This window comes from Muntiacus reevesi, chromosome 12, assembly GCF_963930625.1.
Source record: "Muntiacus reevesi chromosome 12, mMunRee1.1, whole genome shotgun sequence".
NCBI classification, from domain to species: domain Eukaryota; kingdom Metazoa; phylum Chordata; class Mammalia; order Artiodactyla; family Cervidae; genus Muntiacus; species Muntiacus reevesi.
Genome location: NC_089260.1, coordinates 11,329,267 through 11,354,386, shown reverse-complemented (window position 1 = coordinate 11,354,386; position 25,120 = coordinate 11,329,267). Strand labels below are relative to the sequence as shown.

Sequence of the window (25,120 nt, the reverse complement as noted above, 5' to 3'; positions counted from 1 at the left end):
TCTTGACCAAAGCTGCCCAATAGAGCTAGAATATAAATCATATATAAACATTTAAAAATTTTCTAATAGCCATGTTAAAGAGAGTATAAAGAAACAGGTGAAGCTAATGATGATAATACATTTTAACCAACTCAATATGTATGTAACTTCAAGGTGTAATTAATGTAAAAGTTATTAACTATTATACTGAGTCTTTGACAGCTGCTCTGTATTTTACATTTACAGCAGATCTCAATTTATATGCTGAATTTTTATTTTGCATTCTTGATTAGACTTCATATTTATGAAATTAAGTTCTAAACATAATGTAAAAGTTCATTAGCTGAGTTCAGTTTTTAAAAAATTCTGTTTATGTTCACATCTGCATCAACAAAACTATCTCATCTTTTTCAGAAGAATTGATTTGACTTGGAAATAAAACCATGTAACTTTCAAAAACATGTCTGTCCAAGTTAAGCACATTTACTAATTCTTGTGTCAATTCCATATTGTTAACACTGAATTCATAAGAGCATTGTATAAATTTAAAAGCAGCTCTAAAAAATAAATAAATAAAAGCAGCTCTAAATTTCAAAATCAACAAAGTATTTTTCAAATTTTTCTTGTAGTTTTTTCATGTAATTTAAATAAAACTCTTAGTTATAGTTAAAATTTTCTGTCAGTTTATGTCAGAGGGATATATAATGTCAGTTACTGATTTGTATTTTTGTGGAAATTTTTACTTTAAACGTAGATTATTTTACCTATCTCACCAGGTCACAAATATGCCTTTCTTTTCTTCGGAGTTTCAGGTTTGACTCACTCATATAGAGTATGATGTGGATGAGAAACATAAATTACATTGCCCTTTTGTTTTTGTCCTTGATTTTTGAATGTTTAGCAAGTGTTCGTTTTGTTTCTTTAAAAAATCTTGGGTTCAGTTAAAAATTTGGGGTTGATTGGGTTATTGGAGTTATTATCTCCCATAATCACAGGCAATAAAAATTATAAATTTATAGATAGTACAGTAATTTATAAAACTCTTCATGACCCAACCAACGAGCACTGGCACAAAACCAGAAAAATCATTAAATAAATTGTTCTTTTTTAACCAGTTCCAAGAATTTATATTTCATGTGTATTCCAAGTGTTGTTTTTTTTAAATTAATTTTTTTACTATTTTATTACTTTTTGCTTCACTGGGTCTTTGTTGTTGCGCTTGGACTTTCCCCAGTTGCACTGCTTGGGTTTCTCGGGGTGGCTTCTGTTGCAGGGCCTGGGCTCAGAGTGCGGGCTTAGTGGTGGTGTATGGGCATAGTTGCTCCCAGGCATGTGGAATCTTACCAGACCAGGGATCAAACCCCTGTACCCTACATTGGCAGGAGGATTCTTAACCCCTGGACCATGAGGGAAGTCCTCCAGATGTGTAACAACATATTCATGACACTCATCATAGATTCTGCTCTAGAAAGTTGAGCAGAAGAAAACTATTAGCAATTTTACAAATATTGAATCAATTGATGTTCGATATATAAGGTCTCATATTCTATAGGCAATTGTTGGTTGCTTAATTGAAGATCTTTCATTTTTAAAATAGCTTTTAAAATCTTTTCTCCATAATTTCTGATAAAATTTCCACAACTGAAATAATATATATTTTTACCATCTGTTTGTCTAAAAATGGTTTTCTTTTTTTGTGAGTGCAAGAAACCATTTTACAGCTGACCAAAGTTACAAGGTCAGACCTTGTTACATATTATTTAAAAATATGTCTGGATATTTAATTTTGATTTGAGGTGACTAAAACTTCTCAGTTCTTGTTTGTTGAGAGGAAACTGCTTGTCAGGTTTATTATGTTTATGTTGACAGTGTCTCTCAGTATTGTTTAGTTTACTTTTTTGAAGCTTTTAAAATGCATTGGGAAAAAAAATAAAATGCATTGGACAACTTATTCCTGTTGTTCTGCTTAGTAAATTACATTTGGTATTCAATGTGAAATATGCAATATGCTTTAGTTCCGTCTGTCTGTTTTTTTGTATTATTTCAATAAGAGTACTATCTTCTGCACCTGCATTTGATTCTGCATCAGTATGACACATTTTTACATTAAAAATTTTGCTCATTATTTTTTAGCTAGAAAAATAATTATAATTAAGACAGAATAAGCAATTCAGATTAATAATCAATTACAGTTTACCCAGGGTGTCACTGTAATTTGTGCTGTTTGTGTAAAATATTCAAACAAATCAATTAAATGTTGTATCAGTGCATAGAAAAAATTCATTCAAGCAGAATCTCCAATTTAAGATTGACTACACTGGTGATGTGATTATGTGTAGTGTCAAGAAAAATTGTACTGACAAGTTAAACAGGCAAGAAGACTTTACTCAAAACTGTTCTGACAGGGGAGAGCCTGAACTCAGCTGCTACTACTGAGGGGTTTGTAGCCAATGGGCAGGGTAAGGCAGTCAGGTAAAAAATTACTGAGAAAAACTTGGTTAGGCATTAAGGGTGGGAGTGTCAACAATTTGGTCAGGTTTCAAGGGTAGGGGGATTGTCTATAAACTGGTTTAGTAGGAGTTTTGCTAGTTGAGAAGGCTTAGAGGAGCCTGATTAAAGTTTGGTCAAGGAGGGAGTTCTTGTCAGTGATACTAGAAACAATCGAATCATTTGTGACAAAAGGGTTAAGTAAAAGTGTAATCCTATCCAAACAATGAAGTTGTGTTTAATGTAATAATATGTTGCTTCAGTTAAAAAATTGTGTTTTTATCAGTTAAAAACCAGGGCTTCTCTTATAGTTCAGCTGGTAAAGAATCTGCCTGCAATGCAGGAGGTGCCGGTTGGATTCCTGGGTCAGGAAGATCCCCTGGAGAAGAAATAGGCTACCCACTCCAGTATTCTTGGGCTTTCCTGGTGACTCAGACGGTGAAGAATCTCCCTGTAATGCGAGAGACCTCAGTTCGATCCCTGAGTTGGGAAGATCCCCTGGAGGAGGGCATGGCAACCCACTCCAATATTCTTGGCTGGAGAATCTCTGTGAGCAGAAGAGCCTGGCGGGCTGTGGTCCCTGGAGTCCCAAAGAGTGGGACAAACTGAGCTACTGAGCACAGCAAGGCACAATTAAAATTCAATAATATAAAAAAATTCAGTCTCTTCATCCCATTAACCACATTTAAAATGCTCAACAGATGGACTTCCCTGGTGGTCCAGTGGTTAAGATTATGCTTCCACTGCAGTTGTGGGTTTGATCCTTAGTTGGGAACGTAGCCCATGTGCTGTAGGGCCAAAAAAAAAAATTGCTATGACTGTGGCTCGTGGCTCCTGTAATTAGACAGTGGAGTTCTAGACCTTTTTGGAGTGTCGTCACCTGTGTATTGACCTGCATTCTGTACCTAAATATGTATTTTCTGTACCCACAGAAATATTTAGGTTTGGGTGTTTTTGATAGCATAATGGAATTATATTGTATATATTTTTGTTCTATTTGCTTTTTTTTACTTAACATTTATTTTGGAGCTTGTTTTGTGTCAATACATAGGAATCTGCCTCTTGCATTTTAATGCTTTCCGGGGTTGACCATAGTATGGTTATACTTTAGTGACATGTTCCCAACTGATTGCCCTTAGATTGCTCCCAGTACTATGCATCTATAAGAAAGCCTTGTGTGTTTGAGTATTTTTCCAGGTAGATTCTGAGAAATAAAATTACTGCAATTTTAAAAGTTTTTGCACATGTAAACTATGAATAGATACTCTCAGATTGCCATCACAAAAGCCATTTTACACTCCCGTGAACTTTTCCTGAATAGTACTCTTTGTCCTGCACCTTCATCCACTCCTGACATTTTCAGTCATTAAGAATTTTGCCAGTCTTATGAATGAAAATCATTTTTGGTATACATTTCCTTGATAGTGAGATTGAATGGGTTTTCATGTTTCCATTAGCACTTTATTTCTTAACACAATACTTGTGTTTAAAGACAGTATATATCCTGTGTTCTTGCTTTCCTTCAAGTAACTGATCAGGTGGTTGGAGCAGGTCAGTTTTCAGTTTGCTTCTCTATGGGCCAGAATCATTTACATGACTATTTTCTGCAGTCTTACTCAGCAATAAAACTGCTCAAAAACAGTGAAAGGCTAGAGACCACTACAGATTCAGGTTACCCTCTAGAGTATGCCAGAAAAAACCTAGCATCCTATAGTGCACTCGGCAATCTTTCACTTTTTTTCCTGACAAATAACATATTTAAAGCTTCTAGCACATTGTCTGGCTCAGAGTGAGAACTTAATAGATTTAATTCTCTTCCATTGAAAGAATGAAAAATAAAGTAATTGAAAATTTATGGCATTTCTGTAGAGCTACAGTTCTTTGGATAGAGTTCATATCTAGATTTTTAGATTTGGGCTTCCCTGACAGTTCAGTATTTACCTTTGTTTTCCTTGGGTCTTTCTCAGTGCTTGGGAACATTATTATAGGTAGGTGTTCATTAATTGTTTGATTGAATGTAACTCTGTTGAAGTATGTTCTAATTCATTATCCTGTCTGGAAAAACATGTATATCAGGAGAAAATAGGCTTGTTTTGTTTACTTTGTCATTTATCATGTTTTCAGACAGAGATTAGGAAATACATCCTAAACACACAAATGGATGGCCTTGGAAATGACTAGACTGACTGTTGCCTTTCACAGTCCAAATTGTGTGACTATAGCTAAACAGAAATCCTCCTCAGTACTAAGAGCCAATGTAGTTTTGTTGTGTGCACTCTCAAGGCGTTATTATGCAGTTCTCTCTGTGAATGGTGTTTTCTACACAGGGTAGAGCAGGCTAGCATATTCAATGTACATTACAGCTGGAATAATCCATTGCTTTAAAAATAATTTTTATCTGCTTTTTAGATTTAGTGTTCAAATATTTTTTCATAAGTAACTGGGGAAAAAATACACGGTGGCTACTGTAGACTGTAAAATGAAGGAGAAGCTTAGCTTTACTGTGGAGCCTGAGCTGGGTGTAACCTAACTAGCTAGAGGATATGCAATTCTTGATTGACAGCAGGACCAGCATTAGGCAGATTTTGTAAGAGAGCAGCAGCTCAGAAACCGTGATAAGGGCTCTGTTAGGAATCACTGCACTCACCATTCATATCTTTAGTTTTTTCATTTTTCTGCCTACTGGATTTGTAAACAAATAGCACAAAACAGTTCCTCTTTTGTTTTTGTTAAAGTGATACTGCAATGCAGTTTCAGTCTATCAGCTAGGCAAACGTGTCGAAATTTGATATTCTCACTAAATTAGCCAGTTTTTAGCTGTGTTCCATGCTTATCTCTAGACCTTTGTGTATTAAATCCTATCTCGAGCTGTTCTCTTTATAAGCAAGTGTGTTTTGCTTGTGCCTTCCTGTCTTCAGTGAGAAGCTTTATGTAGGTCAGGCTTGGCTTAAGCAGATTTCCTGAACCTGCGTCAGCTTAAGCTGGAGGAATTTTAATAAACCCTCCCCTGTAGGCGTGGGCCTAAATGAGGCTAGCCTAGTTAAGCCTGATCTTTTTCTGTTTGTGAAAAGAGCTGAGCAGAGCTGAAAGCTGCATGGTGGTTTCAGAAACTGCCTACTTAATTTGAAAAGAACAATGGTAGGAAAAGCTAGATCTTCCAATTTTACCTTATCTGAAAAGCTTGATTTGTTAAAGCTTGTGAAGCCATATGTTAAAATTCTGGAAGAACACACTAACAAACATTCAGTGATAGTGGAAAAGAATAGATGTTGGGATATCATAGCAGTTAACTATAATGCAATTGGAGTAGACCGCCCTCCTCGAACAGCGCAGGGCCTACGCACTCTTTACAAAAGGCTCAAAGAATATGCCAAACAGGAGCTATTGCAGCAAAGAGAGACCCAGTCAGATTTTAAAAGCAATATTTCTGAGCCAACCAAGAAAGTTATGGAGATGATTCCCCAGATTTCCAGTTTTTGCCTGGTAAGAGACAGAAACCACATACAAAGGTAAGCTTTATTTTATTTTGTTGTGGAAAATTATGGCGCCTCCTATCTATTGGGCTCTGGCTTAGTTGTGATAGAGATATGCATAGTAAACATCCCCACTACGGGAGCAGTGAATAGTGTCTTTGTTTTGCATTCTTAAACAAGAAAAGTGAGGCTATAAGGAATTTTTCTGCTGCATTTGATTTAAGCCACTGTTGATTGTCTTCCCTTCCCCCTTCCCTCCTTCTGTAGTTTCTAAAAAGTAAAGGTTAGGGAGGAATAAATGGGATGTAATCTGTGACATTACGTCATAAACTTTTTAAGCTTTAATATTAATTTGTTTAATTAGCTTCTGGGAGATACCTTTTTCTTGTTTCACTTAAGATTACATTTCATTGGATTTTCAATTTTGTATAAAGTTAGCAGTTTCAGGAGAAATGGTACCCTCGCTTTATTATGAATTTTCAGTGTCTACATTTACTAAATATTAATTGAGCTAAAAACCTAAAATGAACAATTAAGTAAACTTGTTAGTAGCACCACTGTATATGTATATGTTAAGACAGTTTAAACTATTTTTCTAATTTATATTCAGAGAGACAAGGAAACACAGGAAAAGGTGTTAATGCCTAATTAGGGATACAGATTATGTAGTAAAAGTTTTTGTTGCTTTTATATGTTAATGGTCTGTTCACTTTAAACTCTCCCATAGTGTTTTGCAAGAGTATCAAAATACGAATTTTAATATGTTAATAAGAGCAACTGGATTAGAAACAGATTTTTGGTTGAATTTTGTGCTCTACGTAACCACTTGCCTGGAAATCTTAAAAAACTATTATCTTACTGCTAATTCAGATTTTTAACCCCCAGCAGAAGATACAAATGGCAGCTTCATGCTTTTTCTGAATCATTTGGAATAATTTAAGCAAACCGTAAACTCCTTGCTAGTTGAGGAACCTCTCAAACTTAACTTTACAAAGTACTTTCCTGTTGGTGAAAGAGTCTTTATGTAAGCAAAATGATTAATTACCTGTGAAATTCCTTTGAAGTTAGGGAAGAAATGGGAAAAACCTCTTTAGTCAAACATATTTTTTTTTTGGTAATTTACTGGGATAGTATTTTTGAGCCAACTTCTTAACAATATACTTCTTTTTTCTAGTTGATATCATAGTGAAAGATAGCGCCAGTGGGAATCCAAGACATGGATACACACTACATTAATTCATGGGGTTACTGCTTAAACTGTTCACTGTGATGACAAATGATTAAATCCCAATATGGTGAACGTCAAAAAAATCCCCCTTCACAGTGAGACTGCTTTATACTCATTCAATTTTTTTTACCTCTTTGAGCCATAAAGAACATTGGCTTTGCATTATAGGTATTAAACTACCTTTTGGCTGTAGGCTTTTATAATTTGAAAACTAAAACTAAATGTAGTTTTATTAAGTTGTGTATTTTAAAAATACAGTAATGTAGAAGAGGAGTAATATATAAGATACAAATATCTGTTTATGTATATATGGTATATGTACACATACATACAATATATATACCTACACAATCAGTCTTTTGGGACACCAACATTTCTCTGATAAATTGAGTTAATTGATTTACACATTTCTATACCTACTGGATTTACACATTTCTATGCCTACTGTTGAAACAGTTTTTCAGTTTAAAGGTAAGAGTTTCAAAAATATGCCACTTAAAACACTCATGTTAGCATGTCAGCTCTGCCACTCTCTATATTAGTATTTTCATTTATTTATGTATTTCATATACTTATTTGACATCATCTTGACTCTTAATTATCTTGGAAGCTTATAATTACAGTATTTTAATTATGCTTCTATATAAATAACCTCTTAATCTCATCAAACTCTATACTTAATAAGGAAAATGTTACTACATATTTTATTTAACGTGTTTAAAGATATGCAACTATTTCATAAGGCTGTTTCTGCAACTTATATTGATTTATGTCTTTATTTTTGCCTCTCTTTAACATCAGGTTATATTTTGTGTTTTATAACCAATTTGATCCTCAGAATTCATATTCATAAATTTTATAAGTCCTTTCCTGTTTGATCATTTTTTGTAACTTTCTCTGAGTCATTTTTAGACTTTGTTATGCCTTATTCTGATGTTTAAAACTAAAAAAGGATGGAATATTCCAGATATAAGGCATATTTTTAATTTACATGGAAGTATATTGTCTATGTTTAATTGTCAGTCTTATAGTCCATTATACATACTAATTTGGAAAAGTAGTTATGTGGGTTTTTAAAATTTCATTTGTAGCTGTTGTTTTAACTTTTTCTCACTTTAGGATTTAGAGATGTTAGTAAAAGCAAGCCTTACTAATTTGAATTACATTTGTATTCCTTTTTTTGCTTTCAAATATCATAAAATCACAAAGGCAACATTATAATTTATATAATCTATTATACAAATAGATTTTTCATAACATATTAAATATCTTATTTCATTTGTACCTCTTAGAGAAATATCTGATATTTCTGGCAATTTAATGCTATTAGTGACATACGGAGTTTAAATTCTTTTCCTTATGTTCTACTCGTTCCAGCAGTTTAATCACCCATGTGGAATGCATTCTTACCTGTATTACTTATTTATGATTTATGAAATGTTGTTTCAATAATGTTAAGTGTAGCATTTCCATTAATGTTCCAATAATCTCTTTCACCTCTATAACTTTTGAGTTAGATAAAGACATATTTTTAAAAAAAACCTAGGAAAACATGTATTCTTAATTCACAACTTAATGTTATACATGAAATTATTTAAAAACCAACAGTTTTAAGGAACATTGTGTTTTGTCATAACAAATATTGGTATATCAAAATTTAAATTATGCTAAAACTATAGTTGCCTCTAATAGGAATGCATATTTTATGGAAATTTCATGTAAATTTAATAAACTATCAATATATAGAGGTCATTAAAAATTGCATTAAAAACACCATTTCATTTATTCAGTCTTTCAACATATGATGAGTACTTACTAGATTCCAAGTACAGTATGATGCTGGGTACTGATGATTCAGTGGTAGATGTAAACCCTTGCTCTTGTACACTTTACCTGGCCACTGGTTAAAAGACTTAAAGAGCACCTGAGTCATGTGGTTCTGGATAGGTACGGGGGGAACACCACTGTATTTGAAATTGGAAAGTTAGGAGAACCGCCTGCTAGTGGAGCATACCCCAAATCATACACAATCTTGATTTTTTGTGTGTGACAAATACAGAAATCAGTACCTCTCACCGTCCTCCTGCCAGAGTCATGGACCTCAGTGATTTTTAGATTAACCAGCTCAAGAGCGTAGAAATAGGAGGTCTAGGACTACCATGGGGGACAGTGAGGCCCAGAATGAATTCAATGACTCTTCACAGCGTTTAAGAACCTCGGGCTTACAGGGACAACTGATATCTCTTTGAGGGTGTGAAAAATGCCACTTCTTTTTTATTTACCTCTATAGCCTTGTTTAGTATTTGTAATTTACTGTTCTTTTAAGAGCCCAATTTTAAAGGTAAGGATAAGGGAGAGCCATATATATACATATATATATATACATATATATATAATAATTAAAAATATATATATAATAATTAAAATCCCAGCCTTAGTCACTTTATTATTCCGAGGGTTAAAAAATATTTTGTTTCCTAATCTGCTTTTTAGCTTGATAATTTAATGTATATTAGATATGAAATTATGTTTTAAATGCTCTTGTCTTCATTTGATTTACATTTTGTGATGGTTTTTTGTGTGCTGTAGTGCAAACTTGGATGAGGAAGCACAGGCTGGTACCAGTTCACTGCAGGTAATGTTGGACCGTCATCCAGTTGCTATTACAGTGGAGGTGAAGCAAGAAGAAGACATTAAGCCCCCTCCTCCACTGGTTTTAAATTCTCAACAGAGTGATACTTTAGAGCAAAGAGAAGAACAGGAATTAGTGCGTGTAATGGAAAGATCTTTGTCACCATCACTTTCCTCTGTTGATATGAGAATGACATCGTCTCCATCTTCTATCCCAAGGAGAGATGATTTTTTTCGGCATGAGAGTGGAGAAAATTTTAGGTCACAATTAGGGTATGATCCTCAGATTCTACAAATGCTGAAAGAGGAGCATCAGATAATTTTAGAAAATCAAAAAAGTTTTGGATTATATGTTCAGGAGAAGAGGGATGGATTGAAAAGAAGGCAGCAGCTAGAGGAAGAGCTGCTAAGAGCAAAAATTGAAGTTGAGAAGCTGAAAGCAATTCGACTACGGCATGATCTACCTGAATATAATAGTCTCTGAGATTTTTTTCAATCTTGCAATTTGATTATTTATTTTAGCCTGATTAGTTTCATTTGGGAATATCCTGAAGCAGAGTACATATTCTTAAAACATATTGTTAATCTCTATTATGAAAAAGGATTTTTTGACATGACTTTCTGATTATTTAATTTTCCTTTGAGATATAGTAAAACACTGATGGCATGCTTATAAATTTTTTCTCTTCCTGGGCCTTAAAAAAGATGTTTTATTTTGATTATTAACATATATAAATGCATATGTATATACATAAATATTCTTTCAAAGTTCTGAATCTTCAACATTTTAAATTAACACTTTGAAAGCTGTATGTAGTTCAAGTTGTTTATTAATAAGTTAGTGTAATTTAGAAGCAATACTAGTTTAATAGAAGCTTGTCTATATGACACTGATTTTTATCCTTTCATTCTTTGAAGGAATAAGTTCTAGAATTTTAGGGACTAAAGTGTTAGGGAATAGAATTTTAGGGACTAAAATAGAAGGTATTTGGAGAGCACTTTTCCCACCTCAATTTAAAGGTAATAAAACTGAGGGCGAGGGAAAACTCAGTGATTTACTTGGTTTAACAAAGCTCTTCATGGCATAGCAAGGACCAGCAGTCAGTTTTTGTTTCTCTCTAATTTTTTCCCCCTACTGTTCCTTTAGAAGTAAAAATCTGCTAAAGTATCCTACATGGTAAAAAATTAGAAACATTTATTTCATTAAAATTGTCTTTAAAAATCGGTGGATTGTGAAATCAGGGGGATTGTGTCAGTTACTCCCATCCTCCTTTTTTTTTTGTCCTGCAAAATAAGATGTACTGTTGGAGCTGTTATATATTGAGGTGGCCAAAAAAGTTTGTTTGGTTAGTGAATATGTTGTTCAGTAAATGTGTCTTTTATTTTTACTTAAAACCTAACTAATTTTTTGGCTAATCCAACATGTTGACTATGAGATTTAATATGTTGATTCATTTTGAATGTCTTAGTCTGAAAAAGATTTCTTTCATGGTAAAAAAACAGTAAACTTTAATGAACAAAATTAAAATTTTGCTTACAATAAAAATAGCAAAACATTATATGTGTATAACTTATGATATCTATAGTCTTATGTTTCTGTAAATATTACTATTTTAGTATTTGTGGAAATAAAACCTTGATTCTTAAAGCACACATACACATTTTGTTAAATCTTTAATATGTGTACTACTTAAGGATTTCTATTTTTGCCAAGGGTTTGTTGAGGAAGACTATTTTAAGCCAAGCTTTAGAATGGGGTAGGTTGGATTTCAACAGTTTTGGGGGAAAAGGCTGTTTATGTAAGAGTGAGCAGCATGAAGAAAGGCATAGATGTAGAGAAAAAGTGGGTCAGAGTGTATAAGCCCGAATACAGTGCTAAGCCAGGTGATTTTTAAGTGATTTTAAGTGAACACAGAGCCAGTTAGGGCTGTGATAGTCTGGACGAGGACATGTACCTTGACTAATTGGGGTAGCTACTCTTTAGCTCTAGCGGAATTATTACATGCAGAAATAAGCAAGAAATCTGCATTTTTATGAGAAAATTTTATTTTTAAAACATTTACAACTAATTAAAAATGTTGAATAAAAACATATGAATTAAAAAAATGTTGAATAAAAACGTGTGAGTGGGCCTCGTTCAGCTGTTGGGCTTCGGGCTCATGACCTTTGGTATAGACCAGTGGTTCACCAAGAGTGCATCTTGGCCAGCAGCATCAGTATCACTTAAGAACTTGAGAGAAATGTAAATCCATACCTTCTGGATCAGCGACTCAAAGGGGAGAGTCCAGCAGTTTGTTTTAATAAGCTCTCCAGAGATTTCTGATGCAAACTATAAAGCCAGTCAAAGAACCACTGAAATACAGTATTTGGAAACCTAGCATGGTGCATAAATCATTAGAATTTAAAAATTTTTTGTTGAAGAGTGGGTGAAGGTAAACTGAGGGATATCATTTTGGAAGTTGGAGACTGGTGCTAGGTTATGGATTACATTAAAAGCTGTCGTTAAGGAATCAAATGTGAATGTATAATGGGAAACCTTGGAAGGCTTTTGACTAGGGGCATATGCCTTGAGCTCTGTCTTAAGGTCATGATAGCATTTCAGAGTGGGCATTGTAGTGAGATGAAATCCAAAATTTAGGTTATGGCTACAGGAATAGAAAGAAAGTAAATAAAATAGACTCTTACAGTACTGTTTGAGCCTGTTGACTGCTTAATTTCATTGGCATTTTATATCTGTTATTAGAGTTAAATATTATAAAAATTTGTCTTGAATGTATAATGTGATATATCCTTTTGATAATTTCATCTTCTTTAACCTTCTCTCTCACTTTTTTTTCAGTCTAAAGACTTTTATAACTCTTATTTGAGGTAATGTTTTTATAGTATAATTCTCATAAGTCTTTACAGTAGTAAGCTTTAACTTTTTGAAATTATTGAAAGCAAGTTACCATACAGAATGTAATTCATATTATAATCTTAGCATGGTACTACTCAGAATTGTTAATGAATGTTCAATTTGAATGCTAACTTTGTACAGCCGAATCAGTTTTCCAAATTGTTCTGTGGAATAGTCATTCTATGAAATGTCTTTATTAGCAAAGCAACATGTTCAAAAAAAGTTCAATATACATTTTTTTTGGTGATTAGATTCTAAAATAAGTGTGGACAGTAAAAATGTAGACTATACAAAATTGTCCTTGAATGTTTTTTTTGCTGCCAAGAAAACATAGTTTGCTTCAGTAAGATTTTTCACCAGCGGTGTTCAAGATTGTTGTTTCATTCCTGATATCATGTGACAAATATGTTAGCGTTTAGGGCTGAATAGAAAACCTTAGTTTTACATATTTTTAAACACCAGTATTCCACTCATTGCATCGGAGTTCATTGCAGCAGTTTTTCTGAGTCACTGTTGTTTAATTTTAATCTGCAAAAGTTAAAAATGAGTGTGATTCTGCTCCATTTTTTTTTTTTTTTTTAAATGATTCTGCTCCATTTTTATTGCTCCATCTCCTCACCCCGGCAATAGTTAGCATAGGATAGTTTTTTGAGAAATTCTGTGCGAAAAAGACTTGTTTAACTGCTGAACTGGTTTTGGAGGTTTTTTATTATTACCTTGCAGAGTATCTTAGGGAAATTCTGAGCTAAAGCTTTTTTCTTTTCCTTTCTATACTGAGAATTTTTTGAGTTTTTGACTACTTACCAACTTACATTAACAGTTTTTGCTGAGGACAAGTTTCACTAAGGGGCATATGTAAGGGCAGATTCTATTAGTGCAAATGGAATAGATCTGAAGCCCCCTGACATCTTTTATACTACAGAGAACTGTTTGGGGCCATGAGCTTTCTTATTAAGTGTAATGCTGGGAAAACATAGGAAAGAGTGATTTTATTTTTTAAATGTAGACTTGGTTCTGTATACATTAAATTTGAAAAATATACTAAATAAGACTATTTCATCCAATATTTTAGTGATTTAGATAGTGCATATGTTATTCTTGTCATCTTGTCTTTTCTTACTCATTTGAACTTAAATGGGTATGTTGTTTTTTTTTAACAACTTATGACTTTATAAAACTAGGTATGATTTATAATAGCACCCTGAAAAAGTTTATGAAGTTCTTTCATTTCTAACAAATGCCAGATTTCTTAAAATACGCAAATATATTTCTGTTTTGTGTAATGAGACATCAACTTGGTGTAATTTAATTTTGAAAGATTCATTCTACCTTGTTGCATCATTACTTACATGAAAATGTTTAAAATATGAATTTTTTTCATGTGCCTTCTTTTAGAATAATGTCAAGTTTTAACTGAGTGCAGTAAATTGTAATTAAAATATACTATAGTTGATAGTGGTTAAATGGTTTGTTAATACATGTTCTTTTAAATACACGGTAATACGTTGTATTGACTTGTGTACTCTTTTTGTGTGCCATTAAGTCAAATAATTCAGTGCTACACAGGTAAAAGTTTTTGATGAGACATAATTGAAATAATGACATTTCTTTCAGTGATTGTGCCAATGGTTGGTGGTGGTTTAGTTGCTAAGTCATGTCCAACTTCTGTGATCCCATGGAGAGAGGAGCCTGGCAGGCTACAGTCCACAGGATTCTCCAGGCAAGAACACTGGAGTGGGTTGCCATTTCCTTCTCCAGGGGATCTTTCCAACCCAGGGATTGAACCTGGGTCTCCTGAATTGTTGGTGCATTCTTTACCAACTGAGCTACAAGGGAAGCCCTTGTGCCAGTATAGATGTCAAATGTACCATGTCTAAATTTCATAATATATTTATTTTTTTCAATTGTTAAGACTCACAGATTCTCAAAATCAATTGAACATTTGGTGGTGACTTTGATTGCAAATAGTAAAAGTAATTAGATGAAATAATGGTTGTAATACTTAACAAATAGAAAAGAGCAAATTCTTAAAACATGCAACCTAATTAAACATTAATAGTCATGCCACATCTTTGTATATGATTTTGAGAAATTGGATCTATATTTTTTATATATCTTCTATAAGTAGTTTTCACTAAAAATAGCAGCTGTGATGTGAATTTATGTTATTTATCTTTAGTTTTCAGTTCTTTTGTAAATAGTGGAAAGCAAGTTAATAAATAAATAAAAATATCACCCAAGTTAGCCCAGACTTAACTAACATGTATATATCATTAGACTTACACTTATCACATAGTTATCCATCTATATCCATCCATAAATTCTTTTTTTTTTCTTTTAAAGAAAACTTATTTTAAAACAAGTTGTAGAATTGAAATACTTCACCCATAATCACTTCAGCATAAGTGTTATGAACTGGAGTTCAATATTTATTTGTGTGTGTATGATTTTTTTAAGTAAAATTTGCAAAATGTGAAATCTTAATTACACCATTTGATGAGTTTTGACAAATTACTACACCTGTGTAGCTTAAACCCACTTCAAGATTTAAAAAGGTTATCACCCTATCACTTCTTCACCAAGATCAAGTGTAAAAAATTATCACCCTAGAATGTGCTCTCCTGCCCCTTCCTAACTGATCCCCTGGCACCTCAGGCAACCGTTGTTCTAATTTTTAAAAAAACATAGATAAAATTTGCTTGTTCTAGAACTTAATATAATTGAGGTCAAACAGTATGGACTCTTTGTGTCTGTTTTCTTTCATCCATCTTAATGTTTTTAATATTCATCCATCCTCTCATCAGTAGTTCATTGCTTTTTTTGTTGCTGAGTAGTATTCCATTTTATAAATACACCACAGTTTGTTTATCCTCTATCTTAAAAAAAAAAAAAACTTTTTATTTATTTAATGAATTTATTTGACTGTACCAGCTCTTAGTTGAGGCATATGGGATCTTAGTTCCCTGACCAGGGATCGAACCCAGGCCCCCTGCATTGGGAGCATGGAGCCTCAGCTACTGGACCACCAGGAAAGTCCCCATCCATTATCTTTTGATGGACTTCTGGACTTTTTTTCCAGATTTTGGTTGTTCTGTATTTTCTCGTATAAGTATGTCATGAACTTAATGCTGGCTTAAGGAAGATATATGTTTAACTTTTTAAGAAACTGCCAAACCTTTTCTCAAAGTGATTGTACCATTTTACACTCCCATCAACAGTGTATGGATTATTTTTTAAAATAAAGCTTTGCATGTTTATTGATTGGAATGTCAGAATTGAAATTGATGAATAAATTTTTGTATATTTCAGTGAATTAACAATGCTGGGCAGATAGTTTAGATATCTGGGAATATTGTAGTTTGTTGATTTTTTTTTTTCTTTCTGTTTTAGCACTTATTGCATGTATGCTTTGGCATGAAGAATTGAGAAATATGAAATGTATAGTTCCTGCCATTCTCAAAGTATCATTCTGAAAATGATCTTTAATGCAGAGAAGTATCTTCTAGGTTTATTTTATGCATAATGATACTTGCGGTTAGTTGGCACTCAGTCTGTTTTGTTAGGTAAAGAAAACTGTGGATGTTTACCAGTTTGAAGAATTTGTATATTCATGTTTGCATATTTTTTAGTGTAATGAAAACCATTTCTCTCAGATCTCACGTTAATATTGCAGTTATATGTTAATGCATATTAAAAGTTCTGGTAGCTTTTGGTAATTTTGAAACTCAAAAAATATGGTTTGTAAGAGTATTTATATTTTTTGTTGAATTTGATGATATGAGACATTTTAAATTCCATTTACTCCATTTGTGTTTAGAATTGTTAAAAGAAAAGAATATTAAAGGTTTGGGTTTATGGAATATATAATTAAACCACACAGTCTTAGAGTTACTATGCTTAGGACTCATCCATTAAGATGATAATATCCACTACTAATATTTAAATGACCGTGTCTCTGCCTTCCTCTTTTGTCAAAGCATGATTTTAAGCATTCTTACCCTGTGAGTTACCTTGTGAATCTTGCTGCACACATTCGAGCCTCTGGTTTATGAAGGTTATTTTTGGCATTGATTTGGAAAGCGCATTACAGGGTCAAAGGAGTAGATCAGAACCAAGTTTAGAAATAAAAATAAATAGCATGCGCGCTCAGTTGCTTCAGTCGTGTCTGACTCTTTCCAGTCCTATGGGCTATGGTCATTCAGGCTCCTCTGTCCATGAGATTCTCCAGGCAGGAATATTGGAATGTGTTGCCATGCCTTCCTCCAGGAGATCTTCCTGACCTGGAGATCAAACCTGCTTCTCCTTCATCTCCTGCACTGCAGGTGAATTCTTTACCCACTGAGCCACCTGGGAAGCCTGGGAAAAATTATAGGTTAGAGTGGAATTGTTAGTGGTGGTTAGTCTGGAATGTAGCAAATTAGTCATTGTTTTATATGTTACAAGTAGGCTAGATAAAGGAAGTTATGCTCCTAATATGTTTAATTCCTGATATCTTCATTCTGCTTTTTTGCAGTCATTTTCCTTTGCCTGCCCTATGTGTTAGTCCTTTCTCAATTGTGTCCGACTCTTTGCAACCCCATGGACTGTAGCCCACCAGGCTCCTCTGTCCGTGGGATTCTCCAGGCAAGAATACTGGAGCAGTTCCTTTCTCCTGCCCTATGCCTACATTTAAAAAGGGGCTAAATGGGAAAGGGACAAGTAGAAGATGATGATGGCCGTTAACATTTGGAGAGCACTTACTGCATGGCGAAGACTGTTGTAAGCATTTTACATGTATTAGCTAGTCTAATGCAACAATTCTATGATGTAGGTATTAGTATTACATTCGTTTGCCAAATTATAAGCTGGCCCAGGGGTAAGTAACTTGTCCAGGGTCATATTACTAGTTAGGGCAGATCAAGCTTCAAGCGCAACCAGTCTGGCTCCAGAGTTCATGCTTTTATTCCTTCTTCTTTCTTTCCTGCAAAAGAAAGGATATATCTAAATCTGAGACCCTTATGTTATTTCAGTTAGTATAAGGAATTCTGAATTCTTAGAATTTGACTACTGTCTTTTGTTCTAGTCAGTTTTTTTTTTTTTTTTTTGCAGGGGCAGGTTTGGACATAACAGGTAGCTCTCCAGGGAATGCAATACAATATTTGATTCTAAGATATCTTTCCCAGCCATTTTTGATGAAGACAGGCTTTTTGTCCCTTCTTTAATAGCCATCCTGAGGAGTTACGTTTTTCTCTTAACCAAGTGAAAATCAAGAACAAATTTGAAAAATACAGAAAGCTGTTGTCAGTGTTTCATTCGTGCACAGTGACTGCTACTAGTAGAAATAGTGTATAAAGAAAACAAACTAAAATTGTCTAAAATTGCACACCACAGCATTTTTTAGAATTCAAAAACTGATCAAAGCATCCCATCTTTTTCATTAATGCTAAAACCCTCAAAACTTTATCTGGAAAAATTAAAATAACAAAAATAACACATGACAACTAGCTTATCTAAGAACTGGTATCTTTTTGACTAAAAACTAATGGAGTAATACAGTCTTCATAATATTGAAGGAAAATTTGATTTAGCAAAACTATTTGGTAGAAATAATGGTTATGAAAGAATTTATGTTGGCAAAAATTAAAATACATAAAGAAGTGATAAATCTTTGTTATTGCATTTACTTGGAAAATAATCCTGAATGTACAGTATGTACAACTATGCAGCTGAGTTCAAAGTTAAGTTCTAAGGCTACTTTCTCATGAAAATTAGTTTTAAGGTAATTCTATTTTGCTATCTTTATAAACATGAAGTAAAAATGTGCCTAGAATAAAAATGGCAATTTTGAAAACTACCTGTTGTTATGGGAATATGGTGATGATCAAGATCTAAAGACACCCTCCTCTCAACACTTTATAGTTTTGTGGGAAAGGCTGACATTAAATAGTTTGTCACATAGATGCTGAGTTAATGCTGAGATAACACAGCTTGATGTAGTTTTGCAGTCAGGGAAATTTAAACTATATGGAAGGGTGACTAGAAATTAATTTAGATAAGCATGTTGAAGGAAGAAAAGTAGAAGGAACTTTGGCTGGAAGTAATGTTTGCTTCAAGACCTTTAAGACAAGTAGATGATTAGATTTACATTTAAAAAACTCATGTGTGTGAGCTCAGTCACTCAATCTTGTGATACTCCTCAATCCATGAAACTTTCCAGGCGAGAATCTTGGAGTCGACATTTCCCTCTCCAGGGGATCTTCCCAATCCAGGGATTGAACTTGAGTCTCCTGCATTGGCAGGCAGGTTCTTTACTACTGCACTACCTTGGAAGTCCACATTTAAAAATAAATACAGTAAATATGGAAAATGGCTTTGGGTGTAGGGGTGGCAAGAGAAGACTTCAACAGAACTGTTGAGAAGACCCTGGAATATTTCCTTAGTTCAGAGATGATTATTTGGAAAGAGTAAGGACAGTGCAAAAGGCAAATAGTACACAGCTTTGAGAACCATGAAGAGAGTAGAATCTTGTGGATTTTATGGTTGATTGGCTCAGGAATTGAGAAAATGAATGTCCTGAATGATTGCCAGTTTCTTGGCTTCTTTCACTAAAAAATGGAAAAACTGAAAGAGGAGCAATTTTTGAAGAGAAGATAAGTGGACCTGGTGAGTTTGTGACATTTATGAGACATTCATGTAGACCAACTGCATGTACTGGTATACGTGCAAATCTAGAGTTATGATCTGGGCTAGAGAAAAAAATATAACTTAGTATAGTTAATGGTATTGAAGCCATGGGAGCTAATTTAAGAGGATTTGGTACATAGTGAGGGGAGGCAGGCTTAGGACTCAGGGCTGAAGAGCTCCAATAAACAAAGGTTAGACTGGAAGTGAGAACTGGCAAAGATGATAAAGAAATAGCCATCAAGGAAGAGGAAAATTTGAAGTGTGTTAGAAGCTGTAACAATAGAGTTCAGTATTCAGGAAGAAATGGTCAACATTGTCTGATCCTTTTGGGAACTTTGGTCAGGACTAAAAAGTAACCTGTGGGTTTATTGACAAAGAGCTCCTTAGTGGCCTTTAACGTAGCAGCTTTGGGGCAGGCCCGACTGGAAGCCAAGTTGGCGAAGTTGAGAAGTTGACTGCGAATTTGAAGAAAGCGAGGGAGTGAGTGGTAATTCAGATGATTACAGTGGAAACTGGGGACAGGCAACTCTTTCAGGCAATGTAAGCCTTTATGCATGTGCTCTGGCTTGTCCTTGAGCGTAACACGTCACAGAATAATTTTAACTTTGCTTTTCCGTGCTGTGGCCTTTTCCTGGGATTTATTGTGGGGAGAGGGTTTTAGTAGGGGAAGTCAAGTCATCTTTTTAAGAGCTCTTTCTTACCCCTAAAATAATGCACTGGTTCTCCCTCCAATCTCATAGTTTCTCACTAAAATAAAGAATCAACTTTTTGACCTGTTACTAAAACATAATCATTTATTGAGTTACAGTATAATGTTTAATAATTTCTAGTGAGTGGGCTTATTTCGACCTGGTGCATTTTAAACTGTTAAATTCTGTGTGTTGCCAGAACATATGGTTTTCTTTTTTTTAGCGGGGAGGGATAGAGAGGAGTGTTTAAATAACCTGGGCCTATTTAAAATGTCACAAATTATTTGAAATTTCATTACAATAGAAGGTGTAGTAAATTCCTTATGTTAAAGAGGATATAAATGGATTCTTGATTCTTCTAGCACATTCATCACTTATTAAGTATTAGCCTTTTAGATATAAAAATGTAATAGTATTTTATATATTTTTAAAACATTTTAATTTTTGTATTCATTTAATTTTGGTTGTACGGGGTCTTTGTTGCTGTGCCCAGGCTTTCTCTAGTTGTGGCGAGCAGGGGCTGCTCTTTGTCGCCCTGCGCAGGCTTCTCATTGCGGTGGCCTCTGTTGTTGCAGAGTCCAGGCTGTAGGCATGTGGACCTCAGTAGTTGCAGCACGCTGGCTCTAGGGCTTGGGCTCAGTAGGTGTGGCACACGGACTTGGTGTCTCCATGGCATGTGGAATCTTCCTGGACCAGGAATCAAACCCTTGTCCCTAGCTTTAGCAGGTGGATTCTTATCTGCTGCATCACCAGGAAAGTCCTTTAATTTTGACATAAGTTCTTACTAATTCAAGTTCTCTTTATTGCCTGTGTTCTACTCATAGATTTCACTGAAATTTTGCAGTAAGAGTTTGAGTTTAGACTGCATTTTGGGCAATCTGTAAGTTGTTGGATGAATGAATGTTGAGGGTTTTCAGATCAGATTGAAAATTCAGTTTAAAAAGGTGAGAAACTTATTTTAGGTATATCCTTTATAATATGAAATTAGAGAAGTCAAGCAAAGAGGAAATGTAACTATATATAAAAACGGTCTCACCACTAATAATAAAATTCAAATTACCATGTTAAATGCCATTTCTATCAAATTGGTAAAGATGAATGTTCACACAAAAATCTGTACATAAATGTTCATAGTAGCTTTATTTGTGATAGTTAAGAGCTATTAATGGAAACACCTCAATAAATAGTAAGGAACAAAATAATAAAAAACAAAGTTGATATATAGGCATCAACTTGGGGTAAATCTCAAAGACATAATACTGAGTGGGAGAAACCAGCGTGAAAGGTGGTGTACTATATGATTTCGATTAATTTGAAACATTCTTGAAAAGACAAAACTACACTGGTAGAAAAACAGCTCAGTAACTGAATAGGGTAAGGGTGTGACCAGAAAAGAATAGCATGAGAGAGTCTTTTTTTAAAAAAATAACTATTTTATTTTTGGCTCTGCCGGGTCTTCATTGCTGTGCGGGCTTTTCTCTAGTGGAGGGCGGGGCTACTCTCGGTGCTGTGAGCTGGCTTCTCTGCAGTGTCTTCTCTGGCTGTGGAGGATGGGCTCCAGGGCGTGTGGACTCAGTAGTCGCAGCTCCTAGGCTCTAGAGCACGGTCTCAATAGTTGTGCGTAGGCTTAGTTGCTCCAAGGCATGGGGAATCTTACCGGATGAGGGATCAAACCCACGTCTCCTGCACTGGCAGGCGGATTCTTTACCACTGAGCAGCAGGGACGTCCCATGAGGTAGTCTTTTTGGAGTGATGGAACTCATCCTGACTGTTCAGTTCAGTTCAGTTGCTCAGTTGTGTCCAACTCTTTGTGACCCCATGAATCGCAGCACGCCAGGCCTCCCTGTCCATCACCAACTCCCGGAGTTTACCTAAACTTATGTCCATTGAGTTGGTGATACCATCCAGCCATTTCATCCTCTGTCGTCCCCTTCTCCACTTGCCCCCAATCCCTCCCAGCACCAGGGTCTCTTCCAATGAGTCAACTCTTCGCATGAGGTGGTCAAAGTACTGGAGTGTCAGCTTCAGCATCAGTCCTTCCATTGAACACCCAGGACTTATCTCCTTTAGGATGGACTGGTTGAATCTCCTTGCAGTCCAAGGGACTCTCAAAAGTCTTCTCCAACACCACAGTTCAAAAGCATCAATTCTTTGGTGCTCAGCTTTCTTCACCATCCAACTCTCACATCCATACATGACCACTGGAAAAACCACAGCTTTGACTAGACTGATCTTTGTTGGCAAAGTAATTTCTCTGCTTTTTAATATGCTCTCTAGGTTGGTCATAACTTTCCTTCCAAGGAGTAAGCGTCTTTTAATTTCATGGCTGCAATCACCATCTGCAGTGATTTTGGAAGTATGAAAAGGCAAAATGATAGGATACTGAAAGAGCAACTCCCCAGGTCGGTAGGTGCCCAATATGCTAATGGAGATCAGTGGAGAAATAACTCCAGAAAGAATGAAGGGATGGAGCCAAAGCAAAAGCAATACCCAGTTGTGGATGTGACTGGTGATAGAAGCAAGGTTTGATGCTGTAAAGAGCAATATTGCATAGCAACGTGAAATGTTAGGTCCATGAATCAACGCAAATTGGAAGTGGTCAAACAGGAGATGGCAAGAGTGAACGTTGACATTCTAGGAATCAGTGAACTAAAATGGACTGGAATGGGTGAATGTAACTCAGATGACTATTATATCTACTACTGTGGGCAGGAATTCCCCTAGAAGAAATGGAGTAGCCATCATGGTCAGCAAGAGTCCGAAATGCAGTACTTGGATGCAATCTCAAAAACGGCAGAATGATCTCTATTTGTTTCCAAGGCAAACCATTCAATATCATGTTAATCCAGGCCTATGCCCCAACCAGTAATGCTGAAGAAGCTGAAGTTGAACGGTTCTGTGAAGACCTACAAGACCTTCTAGAACTAACACCCAAAAAAGATGTCCTTTTCATTATAGGGGACTGGAATGCAAAAGTAGGAAGTCAAGAAACACCTGGAGTAACAGGCACATTTGGCCTTGGAGTACAGAATGAAGCAGGGCAAAGGCTACTAGAGTTTTGCCAAGAGAACGCCCTGGTCATAGCAAACCCGCTATTCCAACAACACAAGAGAAGACTCTACACATGGACATCACCAGATGGTCAACACCAAAATCAGACTGATTATATTCTTTGCAGCCAAAGATGGAGAAGCTCTATACAGTCAGCAAAAACAAGACTGGGAGCTGACTGTGGCTCAGATCATGAACTCCTTATTGCCAAATTCAGACTTAAACTGAAGAAAGTAGGGAAAACCACTAGACCATTCAGGTATGACCTAAATCAAATCCCTTATGACTATACAGTGGAAGTGAGAAATAGATTTAAGGGACTAGATCTGATAGAGAGCCTGATGAACTATGGATGGAGGTTTATCACATTGTACAGGAGACAGGAATCAAGACCATCCTGACTGTGGTAGTGGTAAGTCAATTTATACCTGTGTTAACATTCATAAAACTGTACACTAAGAAAATGTCGATTTTGCTGCATGATAATTGTAACAATAAAAAATAAATACACTTAAAAATTGATGAGATGATATTAAATATAGTAGTGAAATGGATCCTGTCTTTGTAGGAATATCATTGGTTATACGTTATGCAGATATTAAGCATCATTTTACTGTTTAATGATATGAGAAATGTATTCAAAATAAAAAGAATAAAAACTACACCATATTTTCTGTATTAGAAGCGTATTTTCCCTCAATCACTCTTTGTTCGAACACCCTCCCTTGTGATAGGAAGACCAGGAAGCTGGAGCCACCGCCCTTTAGTCCTTTCTGTCCTTGACTGTTGGGTTTGGGATTACAGCAGCTAAAATCCTTTCGGGGATAAAAAGTTGTTGGGCCAAGCATTATGGGTTAGTCATTTGTTTTCTTAGAAAAAAACCTTGATGGCTTCAGATAGTCAAAATTCACTTTGTATGTGTGCTGCCGAAGTGAGCACTCAAAATTCACTTTGGTAAATCCATGAATGCCAATGCTGCACAAATGAATTATCTGAATTCTAGTAGTGACAGTGGTTTTTCAGACTTTTAGAGGACTGGTTTACCTGGCTTGAAGTTGTAGACATTTTTTGTTTGTTTGTTTGGTTTTTGGACATGTATTTTCTTCTCTCTTTAGTAAATATTATCCAGTGAAATGGCTGGTTATAGTAGGTGTATTTTTAAATTTTTAGGAATCTATCATACTGTTTTCCAAAGTTATTGTACTATTTTACATTCCTTCCAGTAGTGTGTGATATTTCTAGGCGTTCTATACTTGTTTTTTCAGTTATAATTGACTTTACATTTTGCTAACACTTAAGATAGTTTTAAAATTTTTAATCAAGTTAGTGTGTGTTGTTATCTCATGTTTTTAAACAACTTTACTGAGTTATAATTCACATTCCACATAATTCACTCATTATATGACAGGGAGGCCTGGCGTGCTGCAGTTCATGGGGTCGCAAAGAGTCAGGCACGACTGAGCGACTGAAGAAGAGCAACGTAATTCACTCATATAAAGTATATAATTCCTGATTTTTTAGTAGTGTGTGTACAGTTATGTGCAACTATCACCATAGTTTTAAGATGTTTTCAGTACTTCAAAAAGAAATCCTGTGCTCTCTAACTTTCAGCCCCCATACCTCCTGCCCCAGTCTCACCCTCATCTCCTAGCCCTAAGTGACCATTAAGCTACTTTCTGTCTCTATAGACTTTCCTGTTCTGGACATGTCATATAAGTGGAATCATGATCATGTAATGTGTAGTCTTTTGTGATTGGCTTCTCTCACTTAACATAATGTTGTTAAGGTTTATATGTGCTGTAGCATGTATCAGTGTTTTATTCCTTTAATGGCTGAATAATAGTATGAATAATATCACTGATAATAACGTGATGTACCACAATTTGTTTATTCATTTGTTCATTGAATGGGCATTTGTTTTGTTTCTACCTTTGGGCTATTATGAATAATACTGCTATAAACATTCATGTGCAAGTTTTTTTGTGTGGACATATTTTTCTCTGTCTTGAGCATATACCTAGGA

The 25,120-nt window shown here is 35.0% G+C and overlaps 2 protein-coding genes across 5 annotated transcripts in view; both read left to right on the top strand.

The window, feature by feature from the left end:
• RAD54B (RAD54 homolog B) overlaps nucleotides 1-25,120 on the top strand; it is a 107,779-nt gene that overhangs the window by 31,871 nt on the left and 50,788 nt on the right. The window contains exon 1 of one of the 4 annotated variants that reach the window (XM_065902964.1): nucleotides 17,314-17,452. The exons of the other annotated variants lie outside the window; for them this stretch is intronic. The gene's annotated coding sequence lies outside the window, so the exon portion shown is untranslated. Of the gene's footprint in view, nucleotides 1-17,313; nucleotides 17,453-25,120 lie in introns of those variants that run through there. 4 annotated transcript variants of the gene reach the window in all.
• FSBP (fibrinogen silencer binding protein) lies at nucleotides 5,397-16,908 on the top strand. The gene is made up of 2 exons (XM_065902965.1): nucleotides 5,397-5,975; nucleotides 9,757-16,908. The coding sequence occupies exons 1-2, from the start codon at nucleotides 5,602-5,604 to the stop codon at nucleotides 10,280-10,282; spliced, it is 900 nt and encodes a 299-aa protein (XP_065759037.1). The 5' UTR covers nucleotides 5,397-5,601; the 3' UTR covers nucleotides 10,283-16,908.